General features: G+C 39.5%; 1 protein-coding gene across 1 annotated transcript in view; it reads right to left on the bottom strand.

Moving 5' to 3' along the window:
- CWF19L2 (CWF19 like cell cycle control factor 2) overlaps nucleotides 1-14,450 on the bottom strand; it is an 81,083-nt gene that overhangs the window by 7,635 nt on the left and 58,998 nt on the right. The window contains exons 13-16 of the mRNA XM_054051351.1: nucleotides 8,394-8,606; nucleotides 6,470-6,586; nucleotides 3,555-3,710; nucleotides 2,005-2,085 (exon numbers count right to left, since the gene is read on the bottom strand). Of these exons, the coding sequence (XP_053907326.1) occupies nucleotides 2,005-2,085; nucleotides 3,555-3,710; nucleotides 6,470-6,586; nucleotides 8,394-8,606 (567 nt within the window). The remainder of the gene's footprint in view (nucleotides 1-2,004; nucleotides 2,086-3,554; nucleotides 3,711-6,469; nucleotides 6,587-8,393; nucleotides 8,607-14,450) is intronic.

Consider the following 14,450-nt stretch of genomic DNA (forward strand, 5'->3'; position numbering starts at 1 on the left):
TTGGGGTGCTGGTTGATGAGAAGCTCGACATGAGCTGGCAATGTGCGCTCGCAGCGCAGAATGCCGATTGTATTCTGGGCTGCATCAAAAGAAGCGTGGCCAGCAGGGCGAGGGAAGTGATTCTGCCCCTCTATTCCTCTCTTGTGAGACCTCATCTGGAATACTGTGTCCAGTTCTGGAATCCTCAATGTAAGAAGGATATGGAACTGTTGGAACATATCCAGAGGAGGGCTACAAAGACAATCGGAGGGCTGGAGCACCTCCCATACGAGGACAGGCTGAGAAAGGTGGGCTTATTCAGCCTGGAGAAGAGAAGGCTCAGAGGAGATCTTATAGTGACCTTCCAGTGCCTGAAAGGGGCTACAAGAAAGCTGGGGAGGGACTGTTCACAAAGGCTTGTAGTGATACGACGAGGAGGAATGGGTATAAACTGTAGAGGGGCAGATTTAGGCTCGACATAAGGAGGAATTTCTATACAATGAGAGTGGTGAGGCACTGGCACAGGTTGCCCAGGGAAGTTGTGTCTGCCCCATCCCTGGAGGTGTTCAAGGCCAGGCTGGATGGGGCCTTGGGCAGCCTGATCTAGTGGGATGTCCCTGCCCATAGCAGGGGGGTTGGAACTAGATGATCTTTAAAGTCCCTTCCAATCCTAACTATTCTATGATTCTATGATTCTATGCCCTACCATGTGTCAAAAAATTATACTTCATTTATTTGTAACAGATACTGTTTTTCCCTCTTCTGAAACACCAGTTATCAGAAGATATCCAAAACATACCTATTTTGTTGCCTGTTTGCATCCATCTTAAGTTCTACTTCTTCCCTAAATCCTTGCTACAAACTAATTTAATTCCTTCTTGTCTGCACCCAACAGTGGTTGTGAACAACTAAGTAGTGTCTTCTTTGAAACAGCCTCCTATATAGAGAAAACTACCGTCACATCCCGTTTCAGTCTTGTCTTTCCTAGACTGCACAACTCCTAAACCAGTTTCCTTAGTTAAGTTCTCCAGCGTACACTCTCCTCTTCTGCAGTGGTGTGCCCCAAACCAGACCCAGATTCTCCATGTGATGCCTCACCGTTTTGAATAAGGTGACCTGTAACTGACTCCCACTACATTTATATGACATTTCTGCTTATATGGCAGAACAAATTTTGTCTTTTTGCTACATTTGCTACCACTGTTGGTTTAGTTCAAGAATCATAAAGATATACAAAATCTCTCTCAGTATATAGCCACCCTTACTTTTCTGCATTTAATTTCTCTCTCTTTGTCATATCAGTTTTCGCATCTCATTATTAAAACCCATCCCCTCATTCTCCTAAACTAGGAGTTTCTTTTTTAGTGCACAGGTGCTGCATTTACTAAAGACACTTTCAGAAATTATTATTGCTACATAGGTGTAAACTATTTGTGGTAAAGTCTATGTACCAAACATCTTTCACTTTAATATTAAGAAGATGGAACAATCTTTGAGCCTAACAGTTTCAGCCTTATTCCTTTAAGATTTGTATATACAAAGATGTTTCAGTTTAGTATCCAGGAGATAGAGTACTGTTTCCATGTTTTACCAAAAAAAAAAAAAAAAAAATTATATTCCTATTTATATATTCGCTTCATAAACTTAGCAACACAAAATGCTGTTCTAAGCCAATGAAAAAGACACATCATTTATTTTGCCAGGAAAGTAATTCACGAATCTTTGATCTACCTTAATTCTTAAAGCTAATCAAGAAAATTATGCTGGTACATGTCCTCAAAGTGCCAGCTTTGTTCTGAACCAATATACGCAGCTCCGTCCACCTATTGTTGAAATAAATAGGAATCTTTTCCCTAATGTTAGTTAGGAGTTCAGTCAGACTCTTAATTCTCATCATACTATGCCACCTCCTGATCCACTAATCTAATTGTGTTCCCTTTCTTCTCTCTTTGAAATAGTTAATAATGAAAAAAGATGAGAATAATTTGCTGAGGAATTCAGTATTCAATAAATTGCATTACTTACAGATTTCCGAACATCTTTTGAAGAAAGATCAATTAACTTCTTGTTCACAGACCACTCTTCATCAGACTCCATTATAGCTTTCTGTAAAATCATTGTATCTAAATGTGAAAACAGTCCTTCATACAGCAAGCAAAGAACTAACTTCTCAATGTAGTGAAGTGCACTGCACTGCAGCTACCTATTATTTCTTAACAAAGTCACTTCATTTTCAGCAATCTTTCTGACTTCCAGAACTTACATACTTTATAAAAACATCACATAATATTCTCAAACACACTTGATTCTATTCCTCTCTTTTTTTATAAAATTTAACTTCTGCCTGACACAAATTATCTCTAACAAGTCTCAACTAAAAGGTCACATTATCTTTTTACTAAGCTCATACAAACCCACTTATGAATTCATTACAGTACCTAAATGCCTTTTTCATTTTTAAACACTATGACAAAAATCAAGCTTAGAAGGTTGATTGTGCTTAAAAACCTTAAAAGTTGCCGGTGTATCTTCCATAGAATGGAAGTAGGTATAATGTAGGTACTTTTTAATTTTAATTTGCTGTGTATTTTAATGGTAGAAACTTCTGAAAGAAAATTTTATGCAAAGGATGTTTCACTAAATCATGTAAAGGAAGGACAAATCCTCCCTTTAGCATTCAGACAAAACTCAAGTTTTAACAGCAGCTGAAGCACAGCAGTGAGATCAACCAGGCAATAATCAAATGTGGTAAGAAGTTACTGCATTGCTGTTTATCATACTGACTGCTCCACTTCATGAAAAAACAATCACGTTATTTATTTCCAGAAAATAAAAATAATATCTCAAAGAACAAATGAAATAATTTACTTGAAGACAAATCACGATCCACTTGCTGAAAGCCAAAAGGTCTCATTTCCAGCCAGAAGGTTCAATGAGCCTTTCCTTAAAGGGTCAGTGGAAAGAGACCAGAAAAACTACAGAAGTATCTATCATGCTGTCTGATTTTCACCACAGACTGACAACATGTAAAATTTGGATCTACTGAAGTAAAATGAGGATGAAACATTACTCATTGGTATTTCTTGGGGACTTGAGCAGCCTGGTCTAGTGGGAGGCATCCCTGCCCACGGCAGGGGGGTTGGAACTGGATGATCATTAAGGTCCCTTCGAACTCAACCCATTCTACGATTCTTAAAACACTTGCAATTATTTTCTTATTCTATGCTTGCCAAGGCACGTGTATGGGGTTTTCACCTTATACTACAGGACCTAAGTGAGAAGCATTGCAATCCTTACAGCACTTCAAGACACTACAGTTGTCTCACCTTCTTCCAGGATTTGTCACTGCAGTTAGACACAAGGCAACTGCAGTGACATACAGCTCTTTCACTGACTACTTGAAAAACAGAATTATCTCACGGGTCTTGTTTTCAGATCAAGGAATAGGATCAAAGAACAGATCAAAGAACCCATCTTTTCAAAAATAGTAGTTGGATATAAAAAAACATTTTCCCAGAATAGATGAATTATGATAAATACATTCAAATGACCTAAGAAAAAGCATTTGCGTATACCTTGAAATAAATCGGAGCCATATCTCCTACTTCTTTGGGAAGAGGAATGCATTCATATACCATGTGATACCGTTTCTTCATACTCATATTTGTTTCTAGGAAAACACAGTCCAAGTCTTTAGCTTCAAACATTTTCACCAACGCATTTCGGAACATCTGTTTACAGAAGAAGAAATAATGTAAAATTTGAACTAACCTTTCAAAGCTTTCACATATAACATTTTATACTTTTTCAGTAACATCATATACATAATAAACTCAAAACGGATAACAGCAGCAATCATACCAGGAAAGTTCTATATTATTCAACAATTTAATATGGACTATATTTGCTACAATAAAAACATAGGAAGGTTAGAAAACTATTGCAAAATACACATTGCAATTACTGCTTCAAATTCAGTTTTAATAAATACCACAAATTTTTACAGCTGAAATTAAAACTGTGTTGAACTTCATAACTGTGACACTGTATAAGACAACATTACTTTAAAAGTAGGTCCCAAGCTTGCAATATCTAAGAAGGTAATGTCTCGGTTTGTATTGACTACAGATACCATTATCCTCTAAGCATGCTTGACCTTTAAAGCAAATTGCTGAGGGTCACCCCTCAGCTTCCTTTTCTCTAAGGTAAACAACCGCAGGTCCCTCAGCCGCTCCTCATAACACTTGTTCTCCAGCCCCTTCACCAGCTTCATTGCTCTTCTCTGGACACGCTCCAGTCCCTTAATATCCTTTTTGTATTGAGGGTCACAAAGCTGAACACAGATTTGGAGGTGTGGTGTCACCGGTGCCGAGTTCGGGGCCACAATCACCTCCCTCGTCCTGCTGGCCAAGCTGTTTCTGATACAGGCCAGGATGTCATTGGCCTTCTTGACCAACCGGGCACACTGCTGGTTCATGGTCAGTCAGCTGTCAACCAACAACCCCAGGTCTTTCTCCTCCATGCAGCTTTCCAGCTGCTCTTCCCAAAGCCTGTAGCGCTGCACGGGGCTGTTGTGTCCCAAGTGCAGGACCTGACAGCTGGCCTTGTTGAACCTCATACCGTTGGTGTCTATAAGCTGGGATCAAACAAAGCAGAAAGAGCTGGGGTAAAAAAGACCCGTGAGAAGAGGGAGCCTGGCCTCTTTTCACTCATAAGTTGTAATTAATCTCAGGCCCTCTCTTTTAGTCCTTGCTTGAGCTAAGTTTCAGGGATGCCTGTGCCCAGCCATGTGCCTGGCTGATATTGACCCTGAATCAAATTCATCACTGCAGACTTGTCTGGCACACACTGGGCTGTGGTTGACCCTGTCTACTATCATGGGACCTGCTCTCTTCTCCTGGCTTGAGTACTATGGGACTGCTCCTTGTCAGTGAGGTGACTTCCCCCCCCGCCTTGCCCATCACCTTCCATCCACCCCCCCGCCCTCCCTCCCCTGCGAATCAGCCTGCTCTGGCTGCTTCCCAACTCCTGGAAGTCAGTATTTGTGTCCAAGATATGCAAGAGCACCATTCTACAGCTGACAATGTAGAAGCTGAATTAAATTAATCAAGCATAAGGGATGATTTCAGAGACTCAATTTTCAAATGTACAAAGGATGTGATCTTGTGATGGGGTGAATGTTTCTGAAAGTGTCTCAAGACCTTAAAAACTGTCTTGCAAGTTTTTTCCCCTTGTAATAAACCCAATGGCAGGCAGGGAAGTCTGTCAAGCTCTTAGGCAGACCCTTGTAACATTCCTCCCTTGATTTTCCTTTTCCAAAGAAAACAGAATGCAAAACCTTCAAAATGTCTTCATAAGAGACTTGGAAAGCATAACTCACCATGCCTGACATTTTATTCCAGTAATACTTTACAAAAATGTAGGAAATTGCATTCTAACATGGACCTCACTGATTTGAAGAAACATGAGACAGTTCTCCCTCAATTGACGTCCACCCAAAACACAGATTAGCTTAAAAAAAACAAAGATATGTAGACAGCATATCTTTAGCTTGTGTTTCACTATAAGTGATTTTTTCCCCCCCAGACAATCCTTTTCTTTTCCTTGGCACTTCCAAGGAAATCCTAACTGCCAAGCCAGTTCTTGGACCTTCTGTAAGGGATCAGCTGTACTTATTGTCAGCCCTGAGACATTCCTCTAACATGGTTTCAAAGGCCTCCAACACAGAGGTTCTGCAGCACTCCAGGCAATATTTTCAGTGCTTACAAATGAGAACTTTCCTTCGGCGTTTACCATGCATCTCCTTTTTCAATTTTCAACCACTAATTCTACAAGAATCAGAAAAGAGCTGCCAGGATAGAAACTATGAAATCAGGTAATTATGGCCCCTTTACACTGCTCTTGTGAGACCCCACCTGGAGTATTGTGTTCTGGAATCCCCAGCATAAGGATATAGAACTGTTGGAATGGGTCCAGAGGAGGGCTACAAAACTGATCAGAGGAATGGAGCACCTCCCACACAAGGACAGGCTGAGAGAGTTGAGATTTTTCAGCCTGGGGAAGAGAAAGCTCCAAGGAGATGTTAGATCAGCCTTCCAGCACCTGAATGGGGCCTACAAGAAATCTGGAGAGGGACTTTTTACAGGGGCATGGAGAGAGAGGACGCAGCGGGAATGGCTTTAAATTGGAAGGGCGAAGATTTAGATTAGACATTAGGAAGAAATTCTTCATGATGCGGGTGGTGAGACACTGGCACAGGCTGCCTAGGGAAGTTGTGTCTTCCCCCTCTCTGGAGATGTTCAAGACCAGGTTGGATGGAGCCTTGAGCAGCCTGGTCTAGTGGGATGTGCCCCTGCCCATGGCAGAGGGGTTGGAACTGGATGATCTTTACCCTTCCAAGCCAAACCATTCTAGGATTCTATGTTATTCTATGTTCAAAACAACATTATTTTACAAAAATGTTAGAATATGGGACAGTTTGTCAGCTGACCTGGATTTCTTCCCAGATGTCTTCATCCAAAAGAGTGGCTGCAGTATGGTGCTGCAAAGGGGCTATCAGGCAGTGACCTTCTGTAAGGGACTGGTTGCTTGGTAGAGACAAGTATACCTGTAAAAAGCAATCAGAAACTGAAGTGCCTATTTTTCTAGCGTTAAAAACATTCCTGTTGCTAAGGCTAAACAGTCCCATTTCTTAAAATTCAAACCACTAGAAGCCATTACCTCCTAATTACAGCAAGGTACTGGTAATTGTGTTGTTTTTAAAAAGGCCTCATTACCCATAAGTAGGTCCAAAGAACCGATAGTATCCAGACAGCAGCCTGACCAAACAAGGCAGTAATATCAGCCTCACAGACCAACCAATACGCTATTAGGAAATGACACTATTTAGTCCATTATAGTGTTTCTTTTTAGACAGAGATATCTGTATGCACTTTTAATAAAATATAAAACTCGGGGGTCTGTACTGGGACCAGTGTTGTTTAACACTTTCATCAGTGATATAGACAGCGACACTGAGTGCACCCTCAGCAAGTTTGCAGATGACACCAAGCTGAGTGGTGTAGTTGCCACACCGGAAGGACAGGATGTCATCCAGAGGGACCCGGACAAGTTGGAGAAAAGGGCCTGTGAGAATCTTATGAGGTTCAGTAAGGCCTAGTGCAAGGTCCTACACCTGGGTCCACGCAATCCCCGATTTCAGTACATGATGAGGGATGATGTGATTGAGAGCAGCCCTGCAGAGAAGGACTTTGGGCTGTCGACTGATGAGAAGCTCAACATGAGCCAGCAATGCGTGCTCGCAGCCCAGAAGGTCAACTGTATCCTGGGCTACATCAAAAGAAGCGTGGTCAGCAGGTCAAGGGAGGTGATTCTACCTTTGTTTTCACTCTTGCGAGATTCCACCTGGAGTACTGTGTGCAGTTCTGGAATCCCCAAGATAAGAAGGATATGGAACTGTTGGAATGGGTCCAGAGAAGGCTGCGAAGGTGACCAGAGGGCTGAACTCCCTGGAAGTGTTCAAGGACACATTCGATGGGGTATTGAGCAGCCTGGTCCAGTGGGACATGTCCCTGTCCATGGCAGGGGGGTGTTTAACTGGATGATCTCTAAGGTCCCTTCCAACCCAAACCATTCTATGATTCTATGACATAAAAATGCATATGGATATAGATATATCTCTGCATATACATCATTAGATATATAAACACACATATACATATACATATACATATACACCAATATACATACAGATATCTATCTGTATTAGTTTTTAGTATATATATTATACATGTATATAAAAATGAAATGCCATGTACCATAATACGTATCTATGCATTCCAAATCAAACAAAACCATCAATAATAAATAAAAGCCTCAGAGAAAGTATGACCAAAAGCCTATGCTGAAGTATTTCCTATGTTATAAATCCAAATATTTACACAATCTTTAAAAGCATTAACAGAAACAAGAAAGCTCCCCGTACCAAACTTCTGTCTATTCCAAAGGATTTTAGGCTTAAAAACTGAATTCTCCACTTAATTTTCTTTGATATCATTGAGATCTAATTCTTCAAATTTCCTCCAGCGCAGTGATTTAGTCTTCCAGAAATCCACCTGCAGTCTAATCTCTGCACTCAGATCTTTCATTATTGTTCCCATCTTCCACAAATCCACAAATCTGATGATCTGGTATCAAAGATTAGCTTCATAATTCATGATAGATTTATATCTTTTTCTCCTTCACCCTTGAAGAATTTGTGAAATGAATTGGAAGGGCAAGAAAAACAAGATGCAGGATAATAAATAATTTCATAGCAGCAATTTTTTTCTTAATCTTAGGCACTCTAGCATTAACACTGCCTTCCCTTATTTCTTTTTTACTTTTATATTTGTGTTAAATTGCTATTTTCTTACCTTGGTGCCAATTGCAATAATAAGATGTTTCGAAAGTTCACTGCTATCAAAGCAGTATGGGCACTTTTCCATGCGTGCAGCAAGCTGCTGGTGCTCACGTATTGCTTTCCTTCTTTGTATTTCCTCCTCTTCCCCACTGCGTGCTCTTTTGGCTGCTTTGGAAACAAACATGTCATCCAGCGTGTAGTACTCCCTGTCAGTTTTTTCCATGAGCTGAAAAGATATATAGAAAAATTGCTTAGATAAATAAGCAAGAAAAAATACATACCTCTTTGTATTATAGTATCCTTTATTGAGAAAGGAATAAAATATGTAAGCAGTAGCATTGCTTCCTTCCATATGGCATCTGCAGCACTTGCAATCATCAGGTAGATATCCCGTGAGCAGTAATACACAATCTTAGAGAGCACAGGTATTAAAATACAGATGTGTGACAGCAGAGAGAAGAGTATATTACTATATTCCATCTCAAGTTAAGCTACAGGTATTTCAATATCATCCTGACACATCTTCAGCTTTAAATAGAAACACAATTTTTTAAACCATATATTATCATATATGTTATTTCAGTCTTCCCCTCCTTCTCTCGTATTACAACTATCAGTATCCATTAAAGCACCTCTTGTGAAACAACCAGACCGTGACTCTGCATCTCACTCCTGTTCTGTGAAAACATGCCAGCAGTTAATTCCTACCAAGTGAAAAGTACTAAGCCATTTTGTAAAGAAAACAGCCTTTGTCTTCAATACTTAGTCCTTCTTGAGTGCACCTGCTGCTAGGTATGCATAATGAACACAACTGGCACATTACCAGAAACAAGGCTGAGTGATCCACAGGTTTTTGTTTGCTCATTAATTGCTACATTTTAGTTAAATGTGCCACATTTAAAAGGAAATTCTGAAAATGTACTTTTTATGAAGACATGAGAGTCAGTGGTAACTTCCAGCATCTTAACAGTGGAAACCCACACCAACTGGACACGCCTCACCTAGATGACATTTGGGAGGGATAGAGTCTGTAGATAAGAATTGGAGGAAATGAAGGTGATGCAATGTGACAAAGGACATGGTAAGAAGGTGGGCTTACAACAACAGCAGCAAGACACAAAAAATGGAAAGAAAGCAAGAAAAGTATGGGGCCATGGGACTCAAACCCAAATCACAGCTGATTTCACTAAGGTCCATAACTCACAGAATAATTTACATATTTATACACACACATTAGAATCATAGAATCAGTAGGTGAAAAGACCTTTGAGATCACCAAGCCCAACCTGTCCACTACTAAATCATATCCTGAGCACCTCACCTACTCATATTGTAAATACCTCCAGGGACAGGGACTCCATGACCTCCCTGGGCAGCCTCTGCCAGTGCCTGATAAACCTTTCCATGAAGAAATTTTACTTGACATCTAATCCAAACCTTCCACAGTGCAACTTGAGGCCATTTCCTCTCTTCCTGTCACTTGTCACCGGGAGAAGAGACCAACATCCACCTAGGTACAACGTCCTTTCAGGTAGTTGTAGACAGTGATAAGGTCTCCCTCTCAGCAATTAGCCTTTACCAATTTCTTTTTTTATTTTGATGACAAACAAATTCCATGACATCTTGCCTAAATCAAGACTTATGATTGTAAAGATTAACTTTCTAAAGGACTTAGGAAAATATTTCTCCGTTTTCTACTTTGGCTGCTCTACACAATTATAAAATTATGTGCTATTAATACCCTAAACATTCAACACATCTAGCTAAAGCAAATATAAAAAGCATTCAAAAGATTTTTTTTCATGTTTTTTTTCTTTAAGTGAAATCCCAGTGCTGCAACACCTTTATGCAATACTTGACTGCAATTTTACCTTGAATAGTTTCAGTAATGTCCTTATCAAAATACAAAGGAGAAAAAACAAGACAGCATGCAAATTTCTTTATATTAGAGGTGCTGGTCCTTCAGAGTCTTGGCCAACTGATTTAGGAGTAGTTTTGCCCCAAGAACTGCTAAAAAAATGGTAGAAGTGTCTTCACAACAAGTCCTAATACATTCTAGAATACTGACTGCGGCAGCCCCAGCAAAGGACTGATGTTTGTTGAAGGCATTTTGAAGGCTTACTGTCACAATTGAAACACAGCAAAAGAAAATCTTCCAAACACCCCAGGCGTAGTGTGTACAGATAATCTGATATGAAAAGAAATTAAAACTTCATTTTGTTGTGTAGATAAGTAACTTACCCCCCAAAAACCCACACAAAACAGCACTTGCCTTTCCTGAACACTGTAATTCTCTAACACAGACCAATAGCTTGTCTTATATATGCTCAGTACTCATTACAAAATCATTCAGGAGCAGCCTCCTTAATATTACTTTATTTAGCTATAATACATTTAACTGCTTATGTGCATTTCCTACTGGAAGCCACTGCAGACTAAAATCAACAGTTCAATAGTTCATCTCTGTTCTTATCCTGGTTTACTACAATGCTATAATCTTTTAAAATAAACAGGAGATTCCTGCACTGTATAATAAGTATTTAGTGGTTTGGGTGGCAAAAATCAAGTCTCCGTTGTTCTGTTGTAACATAAGAAAGGTAAAACTAGAGCTTCAGTAGAAGAAACACCAGTAAGCATTACATACAGCACAGCATCACTGTTATTACCAAAAGTAAAGGTTTACTTTTCTTCAAATTAAAAAAAAATATTTAGAGAAAGAGTATTCATACATTAGGTTCAGATTACCTCTATCACTGAGTCTCTACCATCAACAAAATTATAGATCCTATTGCAATACTAACTAAAACCAGAAGATAATAAGGAATGTAAGGCAGTTCAAGAAACCAGCAACCCAGCCTCATGAAACCAACACCCTAGCCTCAAAGACATCAAATAAATACTTGAAATAAGCAGAGCTGAAGAAAAAAAGGCAATGTTAAAGATTTCAACCTGCCCGTGCAATGCAAAAAAACCAAGCCTATCCATTAATAATTCATGTCCAACTGGATGCTCTTCAAGCACCATTCCCTTCCCTTAGTGAAGAAAAACATACAACGGCAATGTGGAAAAATTAGGGTTTTTTTTTTTTTCTTCTTTTTCACACTTCTAAGGAGATGTTTACAGGACCTTTATTCAAGTTATAGATCTAGCACATATATGCACAATGCCATTATACTGCAGTTCTGAGACAAAGATCAAGTTACAGACAGTTACACTGTCCCTGAATCTTCACTTCTTGCCATGTTCTATCACATCCTTTAGACGGTTTGAAAAGAGTGCTAAAACAGGATATATTTTCATCTCTAAAAACAACATAAGGAATAAGAATTTTTTGCAATTCCCCTATCACCACAGAGGCCTTCCAATGTACTTCAAAACAGTTCAGGAAGTACAAATAACTAAAACCAGGCAAAAATATCATCCAACAAAAACTGTATATTCCTACTGAAGTAAGATATGAATTTAGGTGGGAAAATCCATTCAATGATCTTCTCTGCTTCAATAACAAAAAAACCCCCAATACTAAAGACATTTAGTCTGCAATCTTAGTATTGTAGCAACGAGCACCACTAAAACATTCTTTGTCAGCAGCAATGAAAAGAATAAAAAACCAATGTATTTTTTTTAAGGGCATAATTCCTTAAACACGATTACCCCTTGGATCATGCCAAACATCAATGTGTCAGAAATGTAGCCACTACCATGGCAGTACTCTTCAAATGCTACTTCAAATAGTGGCCTTTTTTGAGAAATTATTCAGGAAGAAAACAGAAATTCTCTTTCAAAAAACTTATACTCTTATTTTTCAGCAAGGCGCACAGTGTGCTCTGCCAATTGCATTATCTGAGTATAACAAAATCTTTCCAAATAAGTTAGAAAGGAATTGAAAGAACAAGCAGAGTGTGTTCTCCAAAATGCCAGAAGGAAAGCTAGCAATAAGTTAAAACCTGATTTCTTTCATAAATATTCTTTTCCACACAAAACACGGAGTTAGGACAAATCTAAAGAAGGAGCTATATTGATTTGTTAGATTCACTGGAAAGCTGCTGTTCTGCATCAGATGAAGCACCACACCTGATAAATGTGAAAGTCGATGCATTCTGTAATTTAGAATAGAATCACAGAATCATAGAATAGTTTGAGTTGCAAGGGACCTTATAGATCATCCAGTTCCAACCCCCCTGCCATGGGCAGGGACATCCCACTAGATGAGGCTGCCCAAGGTCACATCCAACCTGGCTTTGAACACCTCCAGGGATGGGGCAGCCACAATTTCCCTGGGAAACCTGTGCCAGTGCCTCACCACCCTTATCGTGAAGAATTTCTTCCTAATGCCTCATCTAAATCTTCCCCCTTCCAATCTAAAGCCATTCCCCCTCGCCCTATCACTCCATGCCCTTGTCAAAAGTCCCTCCCCTGCTTTCTTCTAGCCCCATTCAGGTACTGGTATAAGATCTCCCCGAAGACTAGACACTGGTAAAAGATGACACTCCCCTTTACTAGACACTGGTAAAAACCAAGAGCTAAGCTAAACGGATTTTCTCATGAGACAGACAACCTTCACAGTCTCTTATCTTCTTTTTCCCATTTCTCTCCTTTGTTTTGCGCTAATCTATCACATTCTTCCTTCATTCTTCTCTATTTTCCAACTTTTCCTTCTCTTTTGGCAAGCACCAGTTAACCAGAGAATATACAGGTGGCTTCAGGACTCCAGGTGGAATGACATAGCCTCCTACACCCCATGGTCTAATTGTACAAAATTGTACAAATGGGGAATTCCTACTATCCATCTGACAGGAGACCCATTTTGCACATCCAGGATGCAGTTTTGGTTTAACCAACAGAGACAGCAGCAGTTTTTCTTGCCCTGGCCAAGAAAAGGCATCTTTCAAGACCAGACAAAACCCATCCTTAGGGCACCCATTTGGACAGATCTGATGTGTGCAAATGTGGTCAAAACCCAAAACAAGGAGAGAGATCATTAACCATTCAGGATAGAAATTCAGAAAGAGATCAGGATAAACTAGGCATAGTTCTCTTCATAAAATAATTTATGTCATATTTCACATTACTGAAGCCAAAGCGCCTTGGCAAACAGCTACCTCTGAAAGTAACCTTTGTAGATCCACATCAGGTACACTCCAGGGCAGCCTCATTTTTCTCTGAAGTGTTCAGATTGATGGAACTGTATCTCACAGCTTAATTTTAAACTGATCCTGTTTTTCTTATGGCTACAGCAAAACCCCTGGAGTCTTAGACGCTGTTGGCTGCCTACACCCTCCATCTGAAGTGAGATGTTGTGTCACCTGTCTTGCTCTCTGCTGCTACCACTTGGTCTTCGGGTGCACCCTTCGAAAGAAAGCCCTACTAAACAATTTAATATCATTGTGACACTCAAAGGAAACCTCAAGAGACAGAACTCCTAATCATCAGGGATTATTCCTATATAATACACTGAGTACACTTCTTTCCCTCTTCAAATTTCGTTTGAAATTTGGGGATGAAACAGGACATTCCATTAAACGCAATTAGCACAGTAACAAAACAGATCAGCATCTTTCTAGTGTGGGTTATTTTCAGCTTTTTTGTACGCATACTTTTCTGCTTATTTTTTCGTTCTATTTTGTATGCAGCTATTGGACTTCTGCTTTTCCTGTTCTCTCACTAACGCAATCACAGTTAAAGTTACTTCCATATAAGCTAATAAAAGTGCATCTGCTTGGAAAATCTGTGAAAAAAGGCTATAGATTGTATAAAACGTATCAGTTTGAGTTTAAATTGTCATGGCAACACTGACGTCTTCAACTTCAAATGACAGAGTTAATATTTGTGGAATGCTGTACTCATAATATATTTTGGGAAGCTGCAATAAAGAAGAATAAACTATTATTTTAGAATATAAACCTGACTGACATATGAATACATCTCACCACATTTAAATTTATTCAACATCTTTTTTTTTTACAACAAAATCACCTCACAAAATGGTCTTTCTGATCTCAAATAGCATTTGCTCAGTCAAAATCACGGCAGAATCTTACCATGTTAATTTTATTACAACTCTGATCTC

This window comes from Cuculus canorus, chromosome 1, assembly GCF_017976375.1.
Source record: "Cuculus canorus isolate bCucCan1 chromosome 1, bCucCan1.pri, whole genome shotgun sequence".
Lineage (NCBI taxonomy): Eukaryota > Metazoa > Chordata > Aves > Cuculiformes > Cuculidae > Cuculus > Cuculus canorus.